Consider the following 21,166-nt stretch of genomic DNA (forward strand, 5'->3'; position numbering starts at 1 on the left):
CATCAGGACGCCCAGGGGAAAGAATTGGGGCTGGGGGAGGTACAGGGGATGGGAGGGTCCGGGGGGGGGGGGAAGGACCGGTCATCTGGCCCCCCCAGGGCAGGGAATTGGGGCTGGGGGAGGGAGAGGGGATGGGAAGGTCCTGGGGGGACCGAGGATCAGTCATCAGGACGCCCAGGGGAAAGAATTGGGGCTGGGGGAGGGAGAGGGGAGGGGAGGGAGGGAGGGAAGGTCCCGGGGGTGGGAGGCCGGGGGGGGGGGGAGGAGGAGCCGTCCCCGCCCCGGCCGCCCCCGGCCGCCCCGCCCCCCGCCTCCTTATTAAGCGCCTCCCGCCCTGGCCGGGCCTCCCTCCGGCCTCCTCCTCCCGGCCGCCCTCCGCCGTGCGCTCCTCAGCGGCCGGACCCCATGGCCTCCCGCTACCGCCCCGCCCTAAGGTGAGTCCCCGGGACCCCCCCCCCAACCCCGGTCCTCCTCCTCCTCCTGGAGGCCCTCCTGGCTTTCCGCTGCCCCACCTGGGCGCCCCGGGGGATGGGGAGGGGCTCCGGGCAGGGGGCTTCTCCGCCCCTCGCTTCCTCTCCCCCCCCCCCCGGGCCCTCGCTCAGGATTTGGGGGATCCCTGCCCCCCAAATGAGGGGGGCCCGGGGGATACGGTGGGAAATCTAGAAGGGGATCCCCCCCTCCTAGACTGTGAGCCCGCTGGTGGGTAGGGCCCGTCTCTCTATGTTGCCAACTTGGACTTCCAAAGCGCTTAGTACAGTGCTCTGCACACAGTAAACGCTCAATAAATACGGTTGAATGAATGAATGAATGATCCACAGCCCCCCACCCCTCTTCCCCATCTTCCCCGGGCCCGTCCGGACGGCCTCTTACCCCCCTGTGCCCACCCCACTCCCCACCCAAGTTACTTAGCCGTCACCTCTTCCCCGAAGGCTCCTCTCTCCAGCGCTTAGCACAGTGCTTGGCACATAGTAAGCGCCTAACAAGCACCATCATCATCCCCGGGTTGGTCGGAGGACAGAGAGGTGGCATTTCATCAGCTCCCCAAAACAGTGCCATCATCCCCCCCCTTCCCATCCCTCTGAGCCCGGGCTCCTCTTTTTTTAAAAAAAATTCATTCAGTTATATTTATTGAGCGCTTGCTATGTGCAGAGCACTGTACTAAGCGCTGGGGAACGTACAATGCGACAATAAACGGTGACGTTTCAATGATAGCGGTGGTACTTGTTAAGCGCTTATTTTGAGCCAGGCACCGGACTAAGTCGCTGGGGTGGAGACAGGCAAAGCGGGTTGGACCAAGTCCCTGTCCCACGTGGAGCTCACGGTCTCAACCCCCATTTTACAGATGAGGTCACTGAGGCACAGAGAAGTGAAGTTTAAAGGGTATTAGTTAAGCGCTTACTATGTGGCCCAGGACACCCAGGAAGAGAAACCCAGGAAGGCTGGAGACTGTGAGAATAATGATTAATTATGGTGTTTGTTAAGTGTTTATTATGTGCCAGGCACTGTACTAAGCACCCGGGGAAGGAGAAACCCAGTAAAGCTGGAGACTGTGAGAATAATGAGTAATTATGGTGTTTGTTAAGTGCTTACTATGTGGCCCAGGAAACTCAGGAAGAGAAACCCAGGAAGGCTGGAGACTGTGAGAATAATGATTAATTAGGGTGTTTGTTAAGCGTTTACTATGTGCCAGGCACTGTTCTAAGCACCCGGGGAAGGAGAAACCCAATAAGGCTGGAGACTGTGAGAATAATGAATAATTATAGTGTTTGTTAAGCGTTTACTATGTGCCAGGCACTGTTCAAAGCGCTGGGGTAGATACAAGCCATTCAGAATAGTCACAGTCCCTGCCCAACGTGGGACTCCTGGTCTTAATCCCCCATTTGACAGATGAAGGAACCGAGGCCCAGAGAAGTCAAGCGACTGTTAGACTGTGAGCCCACTGTTGGGTAGGGACTGTCTCTATATGTTGCCAATTTGTACTTCCCAAGTGCTTAGTAGAGTGCTCTGCACACAGTAAGCGCTCAATAAATACGATTGATTGACTTGCCCGAGATCACACAGCAGATACGTGGCACAGCCGGGATTAGAACCCAGGTCCACCCGAGTCCCAGGTCCATGCTTTAAACACACTAGCTTAGAGAAGCGGCGTGGCTCAGTGGAAAGAGCCCAGGCTTTGGTGTCAGAGGCCGTGGGTTCAAATTCCGGCTCTGCCACTTAATAATAATAATAATGGCATTGCTTACTATGTGCAAAGCACTGTTCTAAGCACTGGGGAGGTTACAAGGTGATCAGGTTGTCCCACGGTGGGGGCTCCCAGTCTTCATCCCCATTTTACAGATGAGGGAACTGAGGCCCAGAGAAGTGGAGTGACTTTCCCAAAGTCACCCAGCTGACAAGTGGGGGTGCCGGAATTTGAACCCATGACCTCCGACTCCAAAGCCCGGGCTCTTTTCCACTGAGCCCCGGTGCTTCTCTGCTGACACTTGTCAGCTGGGTGACTTTGGGCAAGTCACTTCACTTCTCTGGGCCTCAGTTCCCTCATCTGTCGAATGGGGATGAAGACTGGGAGCCTCGCGTGGGACAACCTGATCACCTTGAGCCCACGGTTGGGTACATGTTGCCAACTTGTACTTCCCAAGCGCTTAGTACAGTGCACACAGTAAGTGCTCAATAAGCACAATTGATTGATTGATTGTAACCTCCCCGGCGCTTAGAACAGTGCTTTGCACCTAGTAAGTGCTTAATGCCATCATTATTATTATTATTAAACCCAAGGCCGCACTGTACTTCCCAAGCGCTTGGTCCAGTGCTCTGCACACAGTAAGCGCTCAATAAATACGATGGAATGGATGAATGCCCCTCTGTCCCATTTTGGCCAGCGTTGCCTTGCCCACCCCAGAGTGGGCAGGATCGCCCCGTTGCCGAGACCCCTGAGTCTCCGATCCTGCCTGCCCTCCGTGGGCCCTGCTGTGCCCCGGGCTCTGGTCAGTCCTGGCCGCCCCGACTGCCCAGCCTGCCAGGAACCGGCGGGAGGTGATTCGGGATGGGTGGGCCCGTTCCCTGGGCTGTTTTCCTCCATTTGCCAGCCCAGGCTCCCGAGGGGGAGGGGGGCACCCACAGGGGGAATGGGAAAAAGAGCCGGATCACCTGCTTCCCGAAGGTGGCACAAACTGGCCTTTGCCCTCCCGCCGGGCTCAGCCAATGAAAGGCTCCCCGCCCTCCGCCCTCCGCCCCAGAAACTGATAGAGCCGGGGCGCCGGAGTCCAGAAGGGCAGAGAACGCGGACCTTGCTTCTCCTCCCCCTCCCCCCATCAATCAATCGTATTTATTGAGCACTTACAGTGTGCAGAGCACTGTACTAAGCGCTTGGGAAGTCCAAGTTGGCAGCATATAGAGACAGTCCCTACCAACAGTGGGCTTACAGTCTACAACCCTGCCCTGGAGTCTGGGGAGAGACCTGCCCCACGTGCTGGGTGTGGATGCCAGGCTGCAGGGACACTCGCCCGGGCCCTCAGACATCCTTCCACAGAGGTGTCTACATACTTCCATACGGGATCCTACGTGGGACTCAATCAATCAATCAATCAATTAATCAATCAATCGTATTTATTGAGCGCTTACTGTGTGCAGGGCACTGGACTAAGCGCTTGGGAAGTCCAAGTTGGCAACATATAGAGACAGTCCCTACCCAACAGTGGGCTCACAGTCTAAAAGGGGGAGACAGAGAACAAAACCAAACATACTAACAAAATAAAATAAATAGATATGTACAAGTTAAATAAATAAATAGAGTAATAAATATGTACAGACATATATACAGGACTCAGACATGCTTCCATGTTTTGTTGTCTGTCTCCCCCTTCTAGCCTGTGAGCCCGTCGCTGGGTAGGGACCGTCTCTATATTTTGCCAACTTGGACTCCCAAGCGCTTAGTCCAATGCTCTGCACATAGTAAGCGCTCAATAAATACGATTAAATGAATCTTCTAGCCTGTGAGCCCCTTGTTGGGTAGGGACCGTCTCTATCTGTTGCCTACTTGGACTTCCCAAGCGCTTGGTCCAGTGCTCTGCACATAGTAAGCGCTCAATAAATACGATTAAATGAATCTTCTAGCCTGTGAGCCTGTCGTTAGGTAGGGACCATCTCTATCTGTTGCCGACTTGGACTTCCCAAGCGCTTAGTCCAGTGCTTGCACACAGGAAGCGCTCAATAAATACGACTGAATGAATGAACTTCCATGGGCCTCCATTTCCTCAACTGTGAAGTGGGGATTCAACCCTATTCCCTCCTACTTAAACTCTAAAACCCATGTGGGGCAAGAGACTGTATCCAACCCGATAAGGCCTATCTTACCCAGCGCTCAGAATAGGGCTTGACCCATAGTGAGCGCTCAAACAATACCACAAAAAAAACACAGGCCGCCCCACCTGTCTACATAATAATAATAATAATAATAATAATAATAATAATAATGGCATTTATTAAGCGCTTACTCTGTGCAAAGCACTATTCTAAGTGCTGGGGAGGTTACAAGGTGATCAGGTTGTCCCACCAGGGGCTCACAGTCTTCATCAGTGCTTAGTACAGTGCTCTGCACACAGTAAGCGCTCAATAAATAGGATTGAATGAATGACTCCCCATTTTCCAGATGAGGTAACTGAGGCCCAGAGAAGTGAAGTGACTTTTGTTTTTAATGGTATTTGTTAAGCACTTACTATGTGCAAAGCACCATTCTAAGCACTGGGGGGATACAAGGTGATCAGGTTGTCCCACGTGGGGCTCACAATCTTAATCCCCATTTTACAGATGAGGGAACTGAGGCACAGAGAAGTGAAGTGACTTGACAATTGGCGGAGCCGGGATTTGGACCCATGACCTCCGACTCCAAAGCCCGGGCTCTTTCCACTGAGCCACACTGCTTCTCTAGAGCGTCAGGTCGTTGAGGGCAGGGAGTGTGTCCGTTTATTGTTCTTTTGTCCTCTCCTAAACGCCTAGTCCAGTGCTCCGTAAGCAGGGAGCGCTCAGTAAATACAACCGACCGACCACACAGCCAACCCTCCGGCCCCCCTGCCCACCCACTCACTGACCGCCTCCCCCTCAGGCTGGGCTGGTGTGGACTGCGCCCCTGGGGAGGCGTCCCAAACCGGGGCACCCGTGCTCTCCGGGTGGTCAGCGGCGACCTGGGCCAGCTGCCTGGCGGCGTGCGGGACTTTGTGGAGCGCAGTGCCCGCCTGTGCCAGCCGCAGGACGTCCACGTCTGTGACGGGAGCGAGGCCGAGAATGCGGCCACGCTGGCTCTGCTGGAGAGCCAAGGCCTCGTCCGCCGTCTCCCCAAGTACGACAACTGGTGAGTCCTCGGGTCAGCGGGGGCCGGGGGTGGGCGCGGGATCAGGGCGAGGGGGAGTGGAGGAGGGCTAGGGGTGCGTGGCTCAGTGGAAAGAGCCTGGGCTTTGGACTCAGAGGTCATGGGTCCAAATCCCCGATTCTGCCACTTTTTTTTCTTTTTGATAATAATAATAATAATAATAATAATGATAATAATAATAATAATAATAATGGCATTTGTTAAGCGCTTACTATGTGCAAAGCACTGTTCTAAGCGCTGGGGAGGATACAAGGTGATCAAGTTGTCCCACGTGGGGCTCACAGTCTTAATCCCCATTTTTACAGATGAGGCTCAGAGAAGTTAAGTGACTTGCCCAAGGTCACACGGCAGACTTGTGGTGGAGCCGGGATTTGAACCCATGACCTCTGACTCCAAAGCCCGGGCTCTTTCCACTGTTCTAAGCGCTGGGGAGGTTACAAGGTGATCAGGTTGTCCCGCGGGGGGCTCCCAGTCGTCATCCCCATTTTCCAGATGAGGGAACTGAGGCCCGGAGAAGTGAAGTGACTTTTGATCAGGTTGTCCCGCGGGGGGCTCCCAGTCGTCATCCCCATTTTCCAGATGAGGGAACTGAGGCCCGGAGAAGTGAGGTGACTTGCCCAAAGTCACACAGCTGACAATTGGCGGGGATTTGAACCCACGACTCCAAAGCCATAGGGGGAAGCTGGCCGGGGCGGGGAGACGGGGGGGAGGAGGATGCCCTGGGCCAGGGCCGGGTGGAGGATGAGTTCTGGTGTGTATGTGCGTGTCTGTGTATTGTGGGGCGAGGGGATCTGGGGGTCTCCCGCCCTCCTGAGCTGCCCCGTCCCTCCCCCAGCTGGCTGGCCCGCACGGACCCCAAGGATGTGGCCCGAGTGGAGAGCAAGACCGTGATAGTGACCGAATCCCAGCGGGACACGGTGCCCATCCCCGTGGACGGCGCCCGGGGGCAGCTGGGCAACTGGATGTCCCCAGCCGAGTTCCAGAGAGCCCTGGACGAGAGATTCCCCGGCTGCATGAGGGGTAACCCCCGCGGGACCCCCGGAGGGGGTAGGGAGGGGAGCCGGAACCCTCCACCGAGCGCCGCCCCCTGAGCCCGGCCCGCCGCCCTCCCCGCAGGCCGCACCATGTACGTGCTCCCGTTCAGCATGGGCCCGGTGGGCTCCCCGCTGTCCCGCATCGGGGTGCAGCTCACGGACTCGCCCTACGTGGTGGCCAGCATGCGCATCATGACCCGCCTCGGAGACCCCGTGCTGCGAGCCCTCGGCGACGGGAGCTTCGTCAAGTGCCTGCACTCGGTGGGACGCCCGCTGCCCCTGGAAGGTGAGTCCGGCCTCCTGGCGGGTCCCGCGGCCGAGACCCCCGTCGTCGTCCCCCACCCAGTGACCCGTTTCCTCTGCCCAGGGGAGCTGGTGAACCAGTGGCCGTGCAACCCGGAGAAGACCCTGATCGGACACGTGCCGGACCGGCGGGAGATCGTCTCCTTCGGCAGCGGTTACGGTGGCAACTCCCTGCTGGGCAAGAAGTGCTTCGCCTTGCGCATCGCCTCCCGGCTGGCCCGCGACGAGGGCTGGCTGGCCGAGCACATGCTGGTGAGGGCGGGCCCCGGACGCGGCCTCGCTCCCACCGACCGGGCCACCGGTGGGGCCACGCGGCCGCCCGGCCTGCGGCCCCGGCGGCGCGACACTGCGGGGTGGGGCGGTTCTCCGGACAGACTTCCCGGTAGACGCCTGGGTCAGGGGAATTCCCAGCGCCCATCCCCTCCCCCTTCTCCCCACCCCGGTAGTCCAGGGCCCGGCCCCTGCCCCGTCCCACTAGCCGAGAAGCAGCGTGGCTCAGTGGCAAGACCCCGAGCTTGGGAGTCGGGGGCTGTGGGTTCTCATCCCGGCTCCGCCACCTGCCTGCTGTGTGACCGTGGGCTAGCCACTTAACTTCTCTGTGCCTCGGTTCCCTCATCTGTAAAAGTGGGATTAAGACTGGGATCCTCACGTGGGACAACCTGATGACCTTGTAACTACCCCAGCGCTTCGAACGGTGCTTGGCACATAGTAAGAGCCTCGTCTGTCTCCCCCTTCTAGACTGTGAGCCCGTTGTTGGGTAGGGACCGTCCCTATATGTTGCCGACTTGTACTTCCCAAGCGCTTAGTCCACAGTAAGCACTCAATAAATACGATTGAATGAATGAATAAAAATAAAAATAATAGCCCAGGGCCCAGCCCCTGCCCCCTTCCTCCTCATTCATTCATTCAATCGTATTTATTGAGCACTTACTAAGTGCAGAACACTGTACTAAGCGCTTGAGAAGTACAAGTCGGCAACATATAGAGACGGTCCCTACCCAACAACGGGCTCACAGTCTCGTACACACCAAACAGGAAAGGGAAAAGTCAACCGGAAGAAGCAGAATCCCAACTGTTGATCCATAAATCACTAGCTTTCCTGATGGCCCAGATACTCTGCCAGGGCTGCTTACCTCTATTTCCACACTAAACAAGCACAGCTCTTGGGCGGCGGGATCTGCTTAAGTAGCATTCATTCATTCAATTGTATTTATTGAGCGCTTACTGTGTGCAGAGCACTGTACTAAGCGCTTGGGAAGTACAAGTTGGCAACGTAGAGAGACGGTCCCTACCCAACAGTGGGCTCACAGTCTAGAAGGGGGAGATCCAAGCTAATCAGGTTGGACACAGTCCACAGTCCCCCAGGACAGTCCCCATTTTACGGATGAGGTCACTGAGGCCCAGAGAAGTGAAGCGACTTGCCCAAGGACACACAGCAGACGAGTGGCGGAGCCGTAGCAAGAACCCAGGTCCTTCTGACTAACGGGCCGGTGCTCTAGCCGCCAGGCTTCCCCCTTGTCCCTCAGAAGGACAGCCCGGCCGGAAGGATCGGGGGGCAGGGCCCAGGTCACCAACTCCCCCGCGGGGCCGGACATGCGGATGCGGGGAAACCGAGGCTACAGACCGAGTGCCACAGGGCCACCAGCCAGCACAGCGCTGGTGATGGTGACCTATTGTCCCCGTACTAGCACCGTCCCACAGCTGCATCCGGGGCCCGTCCCCTTCCCCGTCCCGTCCCAAAGCCTGGCAGTAGCCCTGAGTGCCCCCTCACCGCCCCCCCAGATCCTGGGCATCACCAGCCCCGCGGGGAAGAAGCGCTACGTGGCCGCCGCCTTCCCCAGCGCTTGTGGCAAGACCAACCTGGCCATGATGCGCCCGGCTCTGCCCGGCTGGAAGGTGGAGTGCGTGGGCGACGACATTGCCTGGATGCAGTTCGACGATGACGGTCAGAGAGCGAGAAGGGCCCGGTGCCCCCGTCGACACCCACGGTCCCCTCCTCCCCACTGACTCTCAACCACCCAGTCGGGCAGCACTTCCCGAGCGCTCACTCTGTGCAGAGCACTGGACTGAGCTCTTGGAGGAGTGTAATCAGTAGCCAAAATCGGTCAATCCTATTTATTCATTCGTTCAATCCGCTCCGCCCGGCTCCACCTATTCATTCATTCATTGTCGTATTTGTGGAGCGTTTACTTTCATTCATTCAGTCGTATCGATTGAGCACTTACTGTGTGCAGAGCGCTGGACTAAGCGCTTGGGAAGTCCAAGTTGGCAACATCTAGAGACGGTCCCTACCCAACAGTGGGCTCACAGTCTAGAAGGGGGAGACAGAGAACAAAACAAAGCGTATTAACAAAATAAAATAAATAGAATAAATATGTACAAATAAAATAGAGTAATAAATCCATACAAACATATATACATATATACAGGTGCTGTGGGGAGGGGAAGGAGGTAAGACGGGGGGGATGGCGAGGGGGCCACTGTACGAAGTGCTTGGGAGAGGACACCCTCCCCACAGCACCTGTATATATGTTTGTACAGATTTATTACTCTATTTTACTTTTACATATTTACTGTTCTATTTATTTTGTTAATAATGAGCATCTAGCTTTATTTTTATTTATTCTGATGACTTGACCCCTGTCCTCATGTTTTGTTTTGTTGTCTGTCTCCCCCTTCTAGACTGTTAGCCCGCTGTTGGGTAGGGACCGTCTCTGTATGTTGCCAACCTGTACTTCCCAAGCGCTTAGTCCAGTGCTCTGCACACAGTAAGCGCTCCATAAATACGATTGAATGAAAGTCATCGGAATAAATAAAAATAAAGCTAGATGCTCATTCTTAACAAAATAAATAGAAAATATGTATAAGTAAAATAGAGTAATAAATCTGTACAAACATATATACAGGTGGTGTGGGGAGGGTGTCCTCTCCCAAGCGCTTCGTACAGTGCTGTGCACCCAGTAAACACTCAATAAATATGATTGAATGAATGAATAAATAGGTGGAACCGGGCGGAGAGGATGCCAAAGTCAATTAGAAGCAGGAGGAAGCCACAAAGTTTAAGGATATGTACATAAATGCTGGGAGTCAAGGGGAGGAGTCCTCAGGTGGTGAAGTGGCAGCAGGGGAGAGAGCCGGAGAAATTTCTTCTCAAGGGCCCATTCCCGGCCCACCCTCAACTTTCCAGAAGCGACTCCAGGGATCCATCCAGCCTGGATCCGGTCCAGTCTCCAGGAAGTACCGTGGCTCAATGGAAAGAGCCTGGGCTTTGGAGTCGGAGGTCATGGGTTCCAATCCTGGCTCCGCCGCATGTCTGCTGTGTGACCCTGGGCAAGTCACTTAACTTCTCTGTGCCTCAGTTACCTCATCTGTAAAATGGGGGTGAAGGCTGTGAGCCTTACGTGGGACAACCTGATCACCCTGTGTTCCCCCCAGCACTTAGAACAGTGCTTTGCACATAGTAAGCGCTTAACAAACACCATCATCATCATAATTATTATTATTATCATCCAGTCGGAAATTCCCCTCAGGATCCTTTAGTCCTAAAATGGATCCCGGCTGGACCCTGGGATTCCTGTGGTTTTCGGGAGTGCCCGCCCATCGGCTTTTCCCTCCGGGAACACGTCTTCCCGCTGCCCCGGCCTCTCCCTTGCCCCCGGGCAGAGCCAAAGCTCCCTCTAACCGGCCTGGCCGGCTCATTCGTTCATTCATTCAATCGTATTTATTGAGCGCTTACTGTGTGCAGAGCACTGGACTAAGCGCTTGGGAAGTGCATGTTGGCAACAGAAAGAGACGGTCCCAACCCAACAAGGGGCTTGCAGTCTAGAAGGGGGAGACAGACAACGAAACAAAACATGTGGACGGGTGTCAAAGTCGTCAGAACAAATAGAATTAAAGCTAGAGGCACATCATTAACAAAATAAATAGAATAGTAAATATGTAGAAGTAAAATAAATAGAGTAATAAATCAGTACAAATAGATATACAAGTGCTGTGGGGAGGGGAAGGAGGTAGGGCAGGGGGGATGGGGAGGAGGAGAGGAAAGAGGGGGCTCAGTGTGGGAAGGCCTCCTGGAGGAGGTGAGCTCTCAGTAGGGCTTGGAAGGAAGGAAGAGAGCTAGTTTGGCGGATGTGCGGAGGGAGGGCATTCCGGGTCTGGGGAAGGACGTGGGCCGGGGGTCGACGGCAGGACGGGCGAGAACGAGGCCCAGTGAGGGGATGAGCGGCGGCAGAGGAGCAGAGGGTGCGGGCTGCGATGGAGAAGGACAGAAGGGAGGTGAGGTAGGAGGGGGCGAGGGGATGGACAGCCTTGAAGCCCAGAGTGAGGAGTTTTTGCTTGATTATGTCCCGCCCCCTCCCAGGCCGCCTCCGCGCCATCAACCCCGAGAACGGCTTCTTCGGCGTGGCTCCCGGCACCTCGGCCACCACCAACCCCAACGCCATGGCCACCATCAGTCGCAACACGCTCTTCACCAACGTGGCGGAGACCAGCGACGGCGGGGTCTACTGGGAGGGCATCGACCAGCCCCTGCCCCCCGGGGTCACCGTCACCTCCTGGCTCGGCAGGCCCTGGAAACCCGGTGAGGGGGCCCTGGGGCCAGGTCTCGGGCCCCGGGAGGGGTGGGGGTCTGGCCAGCAGCCCGCCCCGGCCTGGATAATAACCGTTCATTGCCTCAAACACAGTCATTAAGTCTCTCCTTGCCCTTCCTGCCGAGCTGAGATCATCCCAGCATCTTTGGATTTCCCACGCGGGCAGTTCTCAATCATTCATTCAATCATATTTATTGAGCGCTTACAGTGTGCAGAGCACTGTACTAAGCGCTTGGGAAGTACAAGTTGACATCCTTCCATTATTCCCACCCTCCAACCCCGCCAGCCCCTCTCTCAGTCGTCTGTTTGTCTCAGCCGCTCAGACCACCGAACCGGGCTTGACCCTCCTATCGGGGCTCCGGTCAAAGCCGTAATAATCTTCCCAAGCCCCATTAGTTTTCCATGGTTTGTTTTTTGTATTTATTAAGCGCTTACTTCGTGGCAGGCACTGTATTGAGCGCTGAGGTAGATACAAACTAGTCAGCTTGGACACAGCCACATGGGACTCACATTATTAACCCCCATTTTCCAGGTGAGGGAACTGAGGCCCAGAGAAGTGAAGGGACTTGCCCAAAGTCCCACGGTGGAGCCGGGATTAGACCCCCGCCCCGCCCCGGGGGCCTCTGACTCTCAGGCCCGTGGTCTATCCACTAGGCCACACTGCTTCTCTCTGTCTTAAAATGGATCTCTGCTTCCCACCCCGACATAGCTGCCCTCAGGGCAGCCCTCACCGACCATACTAATAATTATAATAATAATAATGATGGCATTTATTAAGCACTTACTGTGTGCAAAGCAGTGTTCTAGGCGCTGGGGAGGTTACAAGGTGATCAGGTTGTCCCACGGGGGGCTCACAGTCTTCATCCCCATTTTAATAATAATAATAATAATAATGACATTTATTAAGCACTTACTATGTGCAAAGCACTGTTCTAAGCACTGGGGAGGTTACAAGGTGATCAGGTTGTCCCACGGGGGGCTCACAGTCTTCATCCCCATTTTAATAATAATAATAATAATGACATTTATTAAGCACTTACTATGTGCAAAGCACTGTTCTAAGCGCTGGGGAGGTTACAAGGTGATCAGGTTGTCCCAAGGGGGGCTCACAGTCTTCATCCCCATTTTAATAATAATAATGACATTTATTAAGCACTTACTATGTACAAAGCACTGTTCTAAGCGCTGGGGAGGTTACAAGGTGATCAGGTTGTCCCACGGGGCGGGCTCACAGTCTTCATCCCCCTTTTCCAGATGAGGGAACTGAGGCACACAGAAGTGAAGTGACTTGCCCAAAGTCACCCAGCTGACAATTGGCGGAGCCAAGATTTGAACCCATGACCTCTGACTCCAGAGCCCGGGCTCTTTCCGTTGAGCCACGCTGCATCTCTATCTTCTCTATCTTCTCTATTCTCTATCTCTAACCATCCGTGGGGTTAGACTGTTAGCCCACTGTTAGACTTCTAGACTGTGAGCCCCCTGTTGGGTAGGGACTGTCTCTATATGTTGCCAACTTGTACTTCCCAAGCGCTTAATACAGTGCTCTGCACACAGTAAGCGCTCAATAAATACGATTGATTGATTGATTGGGGAACGTGGAAACTGAGGCACACCAGTCAGCCCCAGTGTTTGCCCGTTGGGCCCGTTTGACTTTGGGCCAAGGGGCGGGGCTCAGTCTGGGGGTTGCAGAAGGGCCTTGGGAGCCAGGGTGACGCCGTCTTTCCGTCTGTCTGTCCGTCTCTCCCTCCCTCCCGGGGGCAGGTGACAAGGAGCCCTGCGCCCACCCCAATTCCCGTTTCTGCGCCCCGGCCCGGCAGTGCCCAATCATCGACCCCGCCTGGGAGGCTCCTGAGGGGGTCCCCATCGACGCCATCATCTTCGGGGGGCGCAGGCCCAAAGGTGAGTCTCAGGGAGTATCGGGGAGCTGCATCCGGGTCGGAGGGGCCCTGCCCTGGCCCCTGGGTTGGGGACCGCTCTGGATATGTTACCAACTTGTACTTCCCAAGCGCTTAGTACAGTGCTCTGCACATAGTAAGCGCTCAATAAATACGATTGATGATGATGATGGTGGGACGGGAAGCCCAGTTCCGTGATGGCATCTGCCCCCAGGGGAGGGGGACTGGGGCCACAGTGGGGAGTGGGCAGCCACCGGAGGGGCTTGCCAGGGTGGAGAGGGGTTCGGAGGGGTAGGCCGTGACGGGGCCGCTCGACTCCCCAGGGGTGCCCCTGGTTTACGAGGCCTTCAATTGGCGCCACGGCGTCTTCGTGGGCAGTGCCATGCGCTCTGAGTCAACCGCTGCAGCGGAGCACAAAGGTGAGTCCCCCCCCGCCCAGCCGCAGCCCCCTGCAAGACCAAATGAACGTAGGGCCCCACCCGAGCCCTGACGCGCGCCGTCCCGTCGGCCCTCTGCCCCCGGACGGATGGGGCCGGCCGGGGCCATCGCCCCCAAACCCCCTCCCGTCGGTCCGTCCCTCCGGCCTCTACCCCTCGGCCCCCTTTCCCCGCCAACGAGACCTCCCCCCAACCCCACCCCCAGGGAAGACCATCATGCACGACCCCTTCGCCATGCGGCCCTTCTTCGGCTACAACTTCGGGCGCTACCTGGAGCACTGGCTGAGCATGGAGGGGCGGCGGGGGGCCCGGCTCCCCCGCATCTTCCACGTCAACTGGTTCCGGCGGGACGCGGAGGGCCGCTTCCTGTGGCCGGGCTTCGGGGAGAACGCCCGCGTGCTGGAGTGGATCTGCCGGCGCCTGGAGGGCGAGGAGAGCGCCCGCGAGACGGCCGTGGGCCTGGTGCCCCGGGACGGGGCCCTGAACCTGCAGGGCCTGGGGCCCGTCGACACGGCCGAGCTCTTCTCGCTGCCGCGGGAGTTCTGGGAGCAGGAGGTGCGGGACGTGCGCCGGTACCTCAGCGAGCAGGTCAACCGGGATCTGCCCCGCGAGGTGCTGGCCGAGCTGGAGGCCCTGGAGGACCGGGTCCGCCGGATGTGAGCCGGGGGCGGGCAGGGGAGGCCCCGGCCGGGGACTCGACAATAAGAGCTGCTCCTCTCTTTTACGTGGCGTCTCGGTGTGGTTTTGCTTCCCGGCCTGGTCTCGGTAGCTAGCGGGGTCGCCACCAAGGACTCGCTCACCCCCAAGCCCCCAGTTCCGACCCCTCGGACCCTCCCTCCCTCTATCTCTGCCTCCCAGCATCCGCCGGGACCGTCTGGCTCTCTTACCCTTTTGGTAATAATAATAATTTTGGTATCTGTCAAGCGCTTGCTATGTGCGAAGCACTGTTCTAAGCGCTGGGGAGGTTACAAGGTGATCAGGTTGGCCCGCGTGGGGCTCACAGTCTTCATCCCCGTTTTCCAGATGAGGGAACTGAGGCCCAGAGAAGTGAAGTGACTCGCCCAAAGTCACCCAGCTGACAGTTGGCGGAGCCGGGATTTGAACCCGTGAGCTCTGACTCCGAAGCCCGGGTTCTTTCCACTGAGTCACGCTTGGTCGGTGGGAGGATCCCTGATTTCTTTCTGAGATGAGTTCCCTTCCCTCTCCGGGGGCCGACAGCAGCCTGGGGGGAGCATAAAGCCCGACGAGGCGGAGGTGAGCCCTGACTCCCACATCTAATCACTCCTCTAAACCGGCTTCCACCAGCGGCCCCGTGGCCCTGACGGCGCTCGGGACCGAACCCTCGTTTAATTAATTTCAGCATTTATTAAGCGCGGGCCGTGTTCTGGGGCAGACGGGAGTTCACGAGGCCAGACGCTCACCTTGGGACTCTTAAATTATCTTATCCCCGTTTCACAGCTGTGGAAACCGACCCTAGGACACACAGGCTGGTGAGCCGAGACTTGAACTCTGATCCTCGGCCTATCGGTCCCGTGCTCTTTCCACCGGTCCCCTCCGTCTCCTCGGTTTCGACTTCACCGCCCTTTCTCAATAACCGTGACCGTCTCCGGGGGTGGAAAGGAGGCACACAACCATCACATGATCACACGCTTCCTGTCAGCAGTCCGTTGTAGCCAGGAAGACGGGGCCTCTGAGCATCCTTCCAGCCACGGGGGACTGGGGGGGACGGGTCCCCGGGACCTCTGAGCCCCCTGTACCCACGGAGACCGAATCTTGCACGGTGGGGGGAGGGCTGGGCCACATTTTGATGTTCCCACCTGATTCTCCATTCATTCATTCATTCATTCATTCATTCATTCAATTGTATTTATTGAGCGCTTACTGTGTGCAGAGCACTGTACTAAGTGCTTGGGAAGTCCAAGTTGGCAACACATAGAGATGGGCCCTACCCAACAACGGGCTCACAGTCTACTCAGGGAACCCCTCTCTGACCCTTGTCGAGAGTTCATTCATTCAGTCGTAGGGACCGTCTCTATATGTTGCCAACTTGTACTTCCCAAGCGCTTAGTACAGTGCTCTGCACACAGTAAGCACTCAATAAATACGATTGATTGGTTGCTTGATTGATCCAAGGGTCACGGTGCTCTGCACACAGTAAGCGCTCAATAAATATGATTGATTGATTGATTCAAGGGTCAGAGGGGGCCACGGCAGGAGTTTGGTCCCGGGGTTAGATAAAGGCAAGGAGGATGCCGGATTGCAGAAGCAGGAATGAAACACCTAGGGACCCTGAGGGAGCACTCCAAATACAACTGGAACCCAGTGGGGAGTGGTGGTGGTAATAATAATGATAACCGCGGTGTCCGTTAAGCGCTTACTATGTGCCGGGCCGCGGGGTGGAGAAGCAGCATGGCTCAGTGGAAAGAGCCCGGGCTTTAGAGTCGGAAGTCATGGGTTCAAATCCCGGCTCTGCCCATCATCAGCTGTGTGACTTTGGGCAAGTCACTTCGCTTCTCTGTGCCTCAGTTCCCTCATCTGTAAAATGGGGATGAAGACTGTGAGCCCCCTGTGGGACAACCTGATCACCCTGTAACCTCCCCAGTGCTTAGAACAGTGCTTTGCACATAGTAAGCGCTTAATAAATGCCGTTATTATTATTATTATTATACAAGATAATGAGGTTGGACACAGTCCCTGTCCCACCCAGGGCTCACACTCTCAATCCTCACTTTACAGATGAGGTAACTGAGGCCCAGGGAAGTGAAGTGACTTGCCCAAGGTCACACAGCAGACGAGTGGCAGAGGAGGGATTAGAATCCATGACCCTCCGACTCCCAAGGGCCGGGCTCTATCCACTCTGCCGTGCGGCTGGTCGTTTGGGGATTTATAGCTCCAGGGAGGCCTGGAGAATGAGAGGATCCAGCAGAGATAAAACTGAAGGACTGCAAGGACTTCCCAAGCGCTTAGTCCAGTGCTCTGCACACAGTAAGCGCTCAATAAATACGATTGAATGAATGAATGAATGGGGCCTCAGTTTCCACCATCTCTGGTCTTTGAAGATGGTGAAATCCCCCTGTGAGGGAATGTAAGATTGAAGAGGCCAATGAGGCCTCCAAAAGGCTGTCAAACCATCAAGTGTATTTATTGAGCACTTACTGTGGGCAGAGGACTGTACTAAGCGCTTGTCTCTGGTGGTGGTCGGTGTTTTCAGGGCCTGACTCTGGTTTTGCCCATTCATTCATTCAGTCAGTCGTATTTATTGAGCGCTTACTGTGTGCAGAGCACTGTACTAAGCTCTTGGGAAGTACAAGTTGGCAGCATATAGAGACGGTCCCTACCCAACAATGGGCTTCATTTATACCAGGGAAAATATGCATTTACCATAATAATGATGGCATTAATTAAGCGCTTACTATGTGCAAAGCACTGTTCTAAGCGCTGGGGAGGTTACAAGGTGATCAGGTTGTCCCACGGGGGGCTCACAGTCTTCATCCCCATTTTAATAATAATAATAATAATAATAATAATAATAATAATAATGACATTTATTAAGCACTTACTATGTGCAAAGCACTGTTCTAAGCACTGGGGAGGTTGCATGGTGATCAGGTTGTCCCACGGGGGGCTCACAGAGCCCGCTGTTGGGTAGGGACTGTCTCTATATGTTGCCAACTTGGACTTCCCAAGCGCTTAGTACAGTGCTCTGCACACAGTAAGCGCTCAATAAATATGATTGAATGAATGAATGAATCCCCATTTTATTAATAATAATAATAATAATGACATTTATTAAGCACTTACTATGTGCAAAGCACTGTTCTAAGCACCAGGGAGGTTACATGGTGATCAGGTTGTCCCACGGGGGGCTCACAGTCTTCATCCCCATTTTAATAATAATAATAATAATAATGGCATTTATTAAGCACTTACTATGTGCAAAGCACTGTTCTAAGCACTGGGGAGGTTACATGGTGATCAGGTTGTCCCACGGGGGGCTCACAGTCTTCATCCCCATAATAATAATAATAATAATAATAATAATAATAACATTTATTAAGCACTTACTATGTGCAAAGCACTGTTCTAAGCACTGGGAAGGTTACAAGGTGATCAGGTTGTCCCACGGGGGGCTCACAGTCTTCATCCCCATTTTAATAATAATAATAATAATAATAATAATAATAATAATAATAATAATGACATTTATTAAGCACTTACTATGTGCAAAGCACTGTTCTAAGCACCGGGGAGGTTACAAGGTGATCAGGTTGTCCCACGGGGGGCTCACAGTCTTCATCCCCATTTTAATAATAATAATAATAATGACATTTATTAAGCACTTACTATGTGCAAAGCAGTGTTCTAAGCGCTGGGGAGGTTACAAGGTGATCAGGTTGTCCCAAGGGGGGCTCACAGTCTTCATCCCCATTTTACAGTCGAGGTAACTGAGACACAGGGAAGTCATTCAATCATATTTATTGAGCGCTTTACCATGTGCAGAACATTCATTCAGTCATTCAATCGTATTTACTGAGCGCTTACTGTGTGCACAGCACTGTACTAAGCGCTTGGGAAGCACAAGTTGGCAACATACAGAGACGGTCCCTACCCCACAGCGGGCTCACAGTCTAGAAGGGGGAGACAGACAACAAAACAAAACATGGAGACAGGGGTCAAAATCGTCAGAATAAATAGAACTATAGCTACTAAGCGCTTGGCAAGCACAATTTGGCAACAGGGAGAGACAATCCTATCCAACAACGGGCTCAAAGTTTAAAAGCGGGGAGACAGACAACAAAACAAAACAAGTAGCCAGGCATCAGTAGCATCAATATAAATAAATAGAATTATAGATATGTACACATCATTAATAAAATAAATAGAATAATAAATATGTACACATCATTAATAAAATAAATAGAATAATAAATATGTACATATTTTATTCATTCATTCATTATTCAATCGTATTTATTGAGCTCTTACTGTGTTCCGAGCACTCTACTAGGCTCTTAGGGTGAATACAATCTACTCATAAGCAGACACAATGCACTTACAGTTTAGAGGGGAGACAGACATTAGTATGAATAAACAAATAAATTACGTAAATGAATGAATTACAAATATGTACAGAAGAATTAATTACAAATTCATTCATTCATTCAATTGTATTTATTGAGCGCTTACTGTGCGCAGAGCACTGGACTAAGCGCTTGGGAAGTCCAAGTTGGCAACATAGAGAGACGGTCCCTACCCAACAGCGGGCTCACAGTCTAGAAGGGGGAGACAGAGAATAAAACAAAACATATTAACAAAATAAAATAAGTAGAATAAATATGTACAAGTAAAATAAATAAATAAATAGAGTAATAAATATGTACAAACATATATAAATATATACAGGTGCTGTGGGGAAGGGAAGGAAATGTACAAATTTGTGCATAAGTACATAGAGTACGTAGAGAAGCAGGGTGGCTTAGTGGAAAGAGCCCGGGCTTGGGAGTCAGAGGTCGTGGGTTCTAATCCCGGCTCCGCCCCTTGTCAGCTGGGTGACTTTGGGCAGGTTGCTTCACTTCTCTGGTCCTCGGTTCCCTCATCTGTACAATGGGGATGAAGACTGTGAGCCCCACGTGGGACAACCTGATCAGCTTGTAACATTCCCAGCACTTAGAACAGTGCTTTGCACATAGTAAGCGCTTAATAAATACTATTATTATTATTATTATTCTCCGGGCCTCAGTTACCTCATCTGTAAAATGGGGATGAAGACTGTGAGCCCCACGTGGGACAACCTGATGACCTTGTATCTAGCCCAGCGCAGAGAAGCAGCGTAGCGCAGTGGAAAGAGCACAGGCTTTGGAGTCAGAGGTCATGGGTTCAAATCCCAGCTCTGCCTATTGTCAGCTGTGTGACTCTGGGCAAGTCACTTCACTTCTCTGGGCCTCCGTTACCTCCTCTGTAAAATGGGGATTAAGACTGTGAGCCCCCCGTGGGACAACCTGATCACCTTGTAACCTGAACAGTGCTTTGCACATATTAAGCACTTAATAAAAGCTATTATTATTATTTATTATTAGAACAGCGCTTGGCACATAGTAAGTGCTTAACAAATGCCATTATTATTATTATCCCTGAGTTTTCTGCCCACTTATTGGCGTTGCCTGGCCTCCGGTGGAGATCTGAATGAGGTTGTGGGAGGCCGAAGTCTAATCCGACCCTTGAAATAATTATCTTGACCATATTTAGCCCAAGGGAGAGCGTGGGGAGTGGGGACTTTAAAACGGCCTTAATGCATGTACAGATAAGATGGTTGGCGGGAAGGCCCTGCTGCAGGATACACTGAGGTCAGACCACGAGAAGAACTTCCCCAAATTCTTTGACTGGAGAAGCAGCGTGGCTCAGTGGAAAGAGCCCGGGCTTTGGCGTCAGAGGTCAAGGGTTCAAATCCCAGCTCCGCCAATTGTCAGCTGTGTGACTTTGGGCAAGTCGCTTCACTTCTCTGTGCCTCAGTTTCCTCATCTGTAAAATGGGGATGAAGACTGTGAGCCCCCCGTGGGACAACCTGATCACCTTGTAACCTCCCCAGCGCTTAGAACAGTGCTTTCCCCCTCTCCCCTCTCCCCCTCTCTCTCCCCTCCATCCCCCCCGCCTTACCTCCTTCCCTTCCCCACAGCACCTGTATATATGTATATATGTTTGTACAGATTTATTACTCTATTTATTTTAATTTATTTTACTTGTACCTATTCTATTTTATTTTGTTAATATGTTTTGTTTTGTTGTCTGTCTCCCCCTTCTAGACCGTGAGCCCACTGTTGGGTAGGGACCGTCTCGATATGTTGCCAACTTGTACTTCCCAAGCGCTTAGTCCAGTGCTCTGCACACAGTAAGCGCTCAATAAATATGATTGAATGAATGAATGAATATTTATTACTCTATTTTACTTGTACATATTTATTCTATTTATTTTATTGTTAATATGTTTTGTTCTCTGTCTCCCCCTTCTAGACTGTGAGCCCGCTGTTGGGTAGGAACCATCGCTATATGTTGCCAATTTGGACTTCCCAAGCGCTTAGTCCAGTGCTCTGCACACAGTAAGCGCTTAATAAACAGCGCTTAGAACAGTGCTTTGCACATAGTAAGCGCTTAATAAATGCTATCAATAAATAATAATAATAAATACAATTGAATGAATGAATGAATTTGTAATTTATTCTTCTGTACATATTTGTAATTCATTCATTTACGTAATTTATTTGTTTATTCATATTAATGTCTGTCTCCCCCCTAAACTGTACAATTGACTGATTGATTGAGGACGAGCTCTTGTGGTTGGGACGGTCGGGGCGGCTCCGTGCCAGGGGCAGAGCGATACCTAATCAATCAATCGTATTTATTGAGCGCTTACTGTGTGCAGAGCACTGGACTAAGCGCTTGGGAAGTCCAAGTTGGCAACATATAGAGACGGTCCCTACCCGACAGCGGGCTCACAGACTAGAAAAGGGTCCGGCCCGGTCTGCGGGACCGTCCCCGAACCCCGAAC

At 53.3% G+C, this 21,166-nt stretch overlaps 1 protein-coding gene across 1 annotated transcript; it reads left to right on the forward strand.

Annotated features, from left to right (window-relative positions):
• The first annotated feature begins 405 nt into the window (after nt 1-405).
• Nucleotides 406-14,347, forward strand: PCK2 (phosphoenolpyruvate carboxykinase 2, mitochondrial). The gene is made up of 10 exons (XM_038741484.1): nt 406-434; nt 5,102-5,347; nt 6,201-6,385; nt 6,482-6,685; nt 6,767-6,954; nt 8,485-8,647; nt 11,063-11,281; nt 13,053-13,190; nt 13,510-13,605; nt 13,829-14,347. Exons 1-10 carry the CDS (start codon nt 406-408, stop codon nt 14,281-14,283), a joined length of 1,923 nt encoding a protein of 640 aa, XP_038597412.1. The 3' UTR covers nt 14,284-14,347.
• The last annotated feature ends 6,819 nt before the right edge of the window (nt 14,348-21,166 follow it).

Source organism: Tachyglossus aculeatus (genome assembly GCF_015852505.1).
Source record: "Tachyglossus aculeatus isolate mTacAcu1 chromosome 12 unlocalized genomic scaffold, mTacAcu1.pri SUPER_6_unloc_1, whole genome shotgun sequence".
Classification (NCBI taxonomy): Eukaryota; Metazoa; Chordata; class Mammalia; order Monotremata; family Tachyglossidae; genus Tachyglossus; species Tachyglossus aculeatus.

What these genes read in the sequence shown, in the direction of transcription:
- PCK2 (XM_038741484.1), top strand. Translation starts at nt 406, where the DNA reads ATGGCCTCCCGCTACCGCCCCGCCCTAAG. An exon ending in CGCTACCGCCCCGCCCTAAG is followed by an intron (nt 435 to 5,101) that starts GTGAGTCCCCGG and finishes CCTCCCCCTCAG; the next exon opens with GCTGGGCTGGTGTGGACTGC. An exon ending in CGGGGGGCGCAGGCCCAAAG is followed by an intron (nt 13,191 to 13,509) that starts GTGAGTCTCAGG and finishes TCGACTCCCCAG; the next exon opens with GGGTGCCCCTGGTTTACGAG.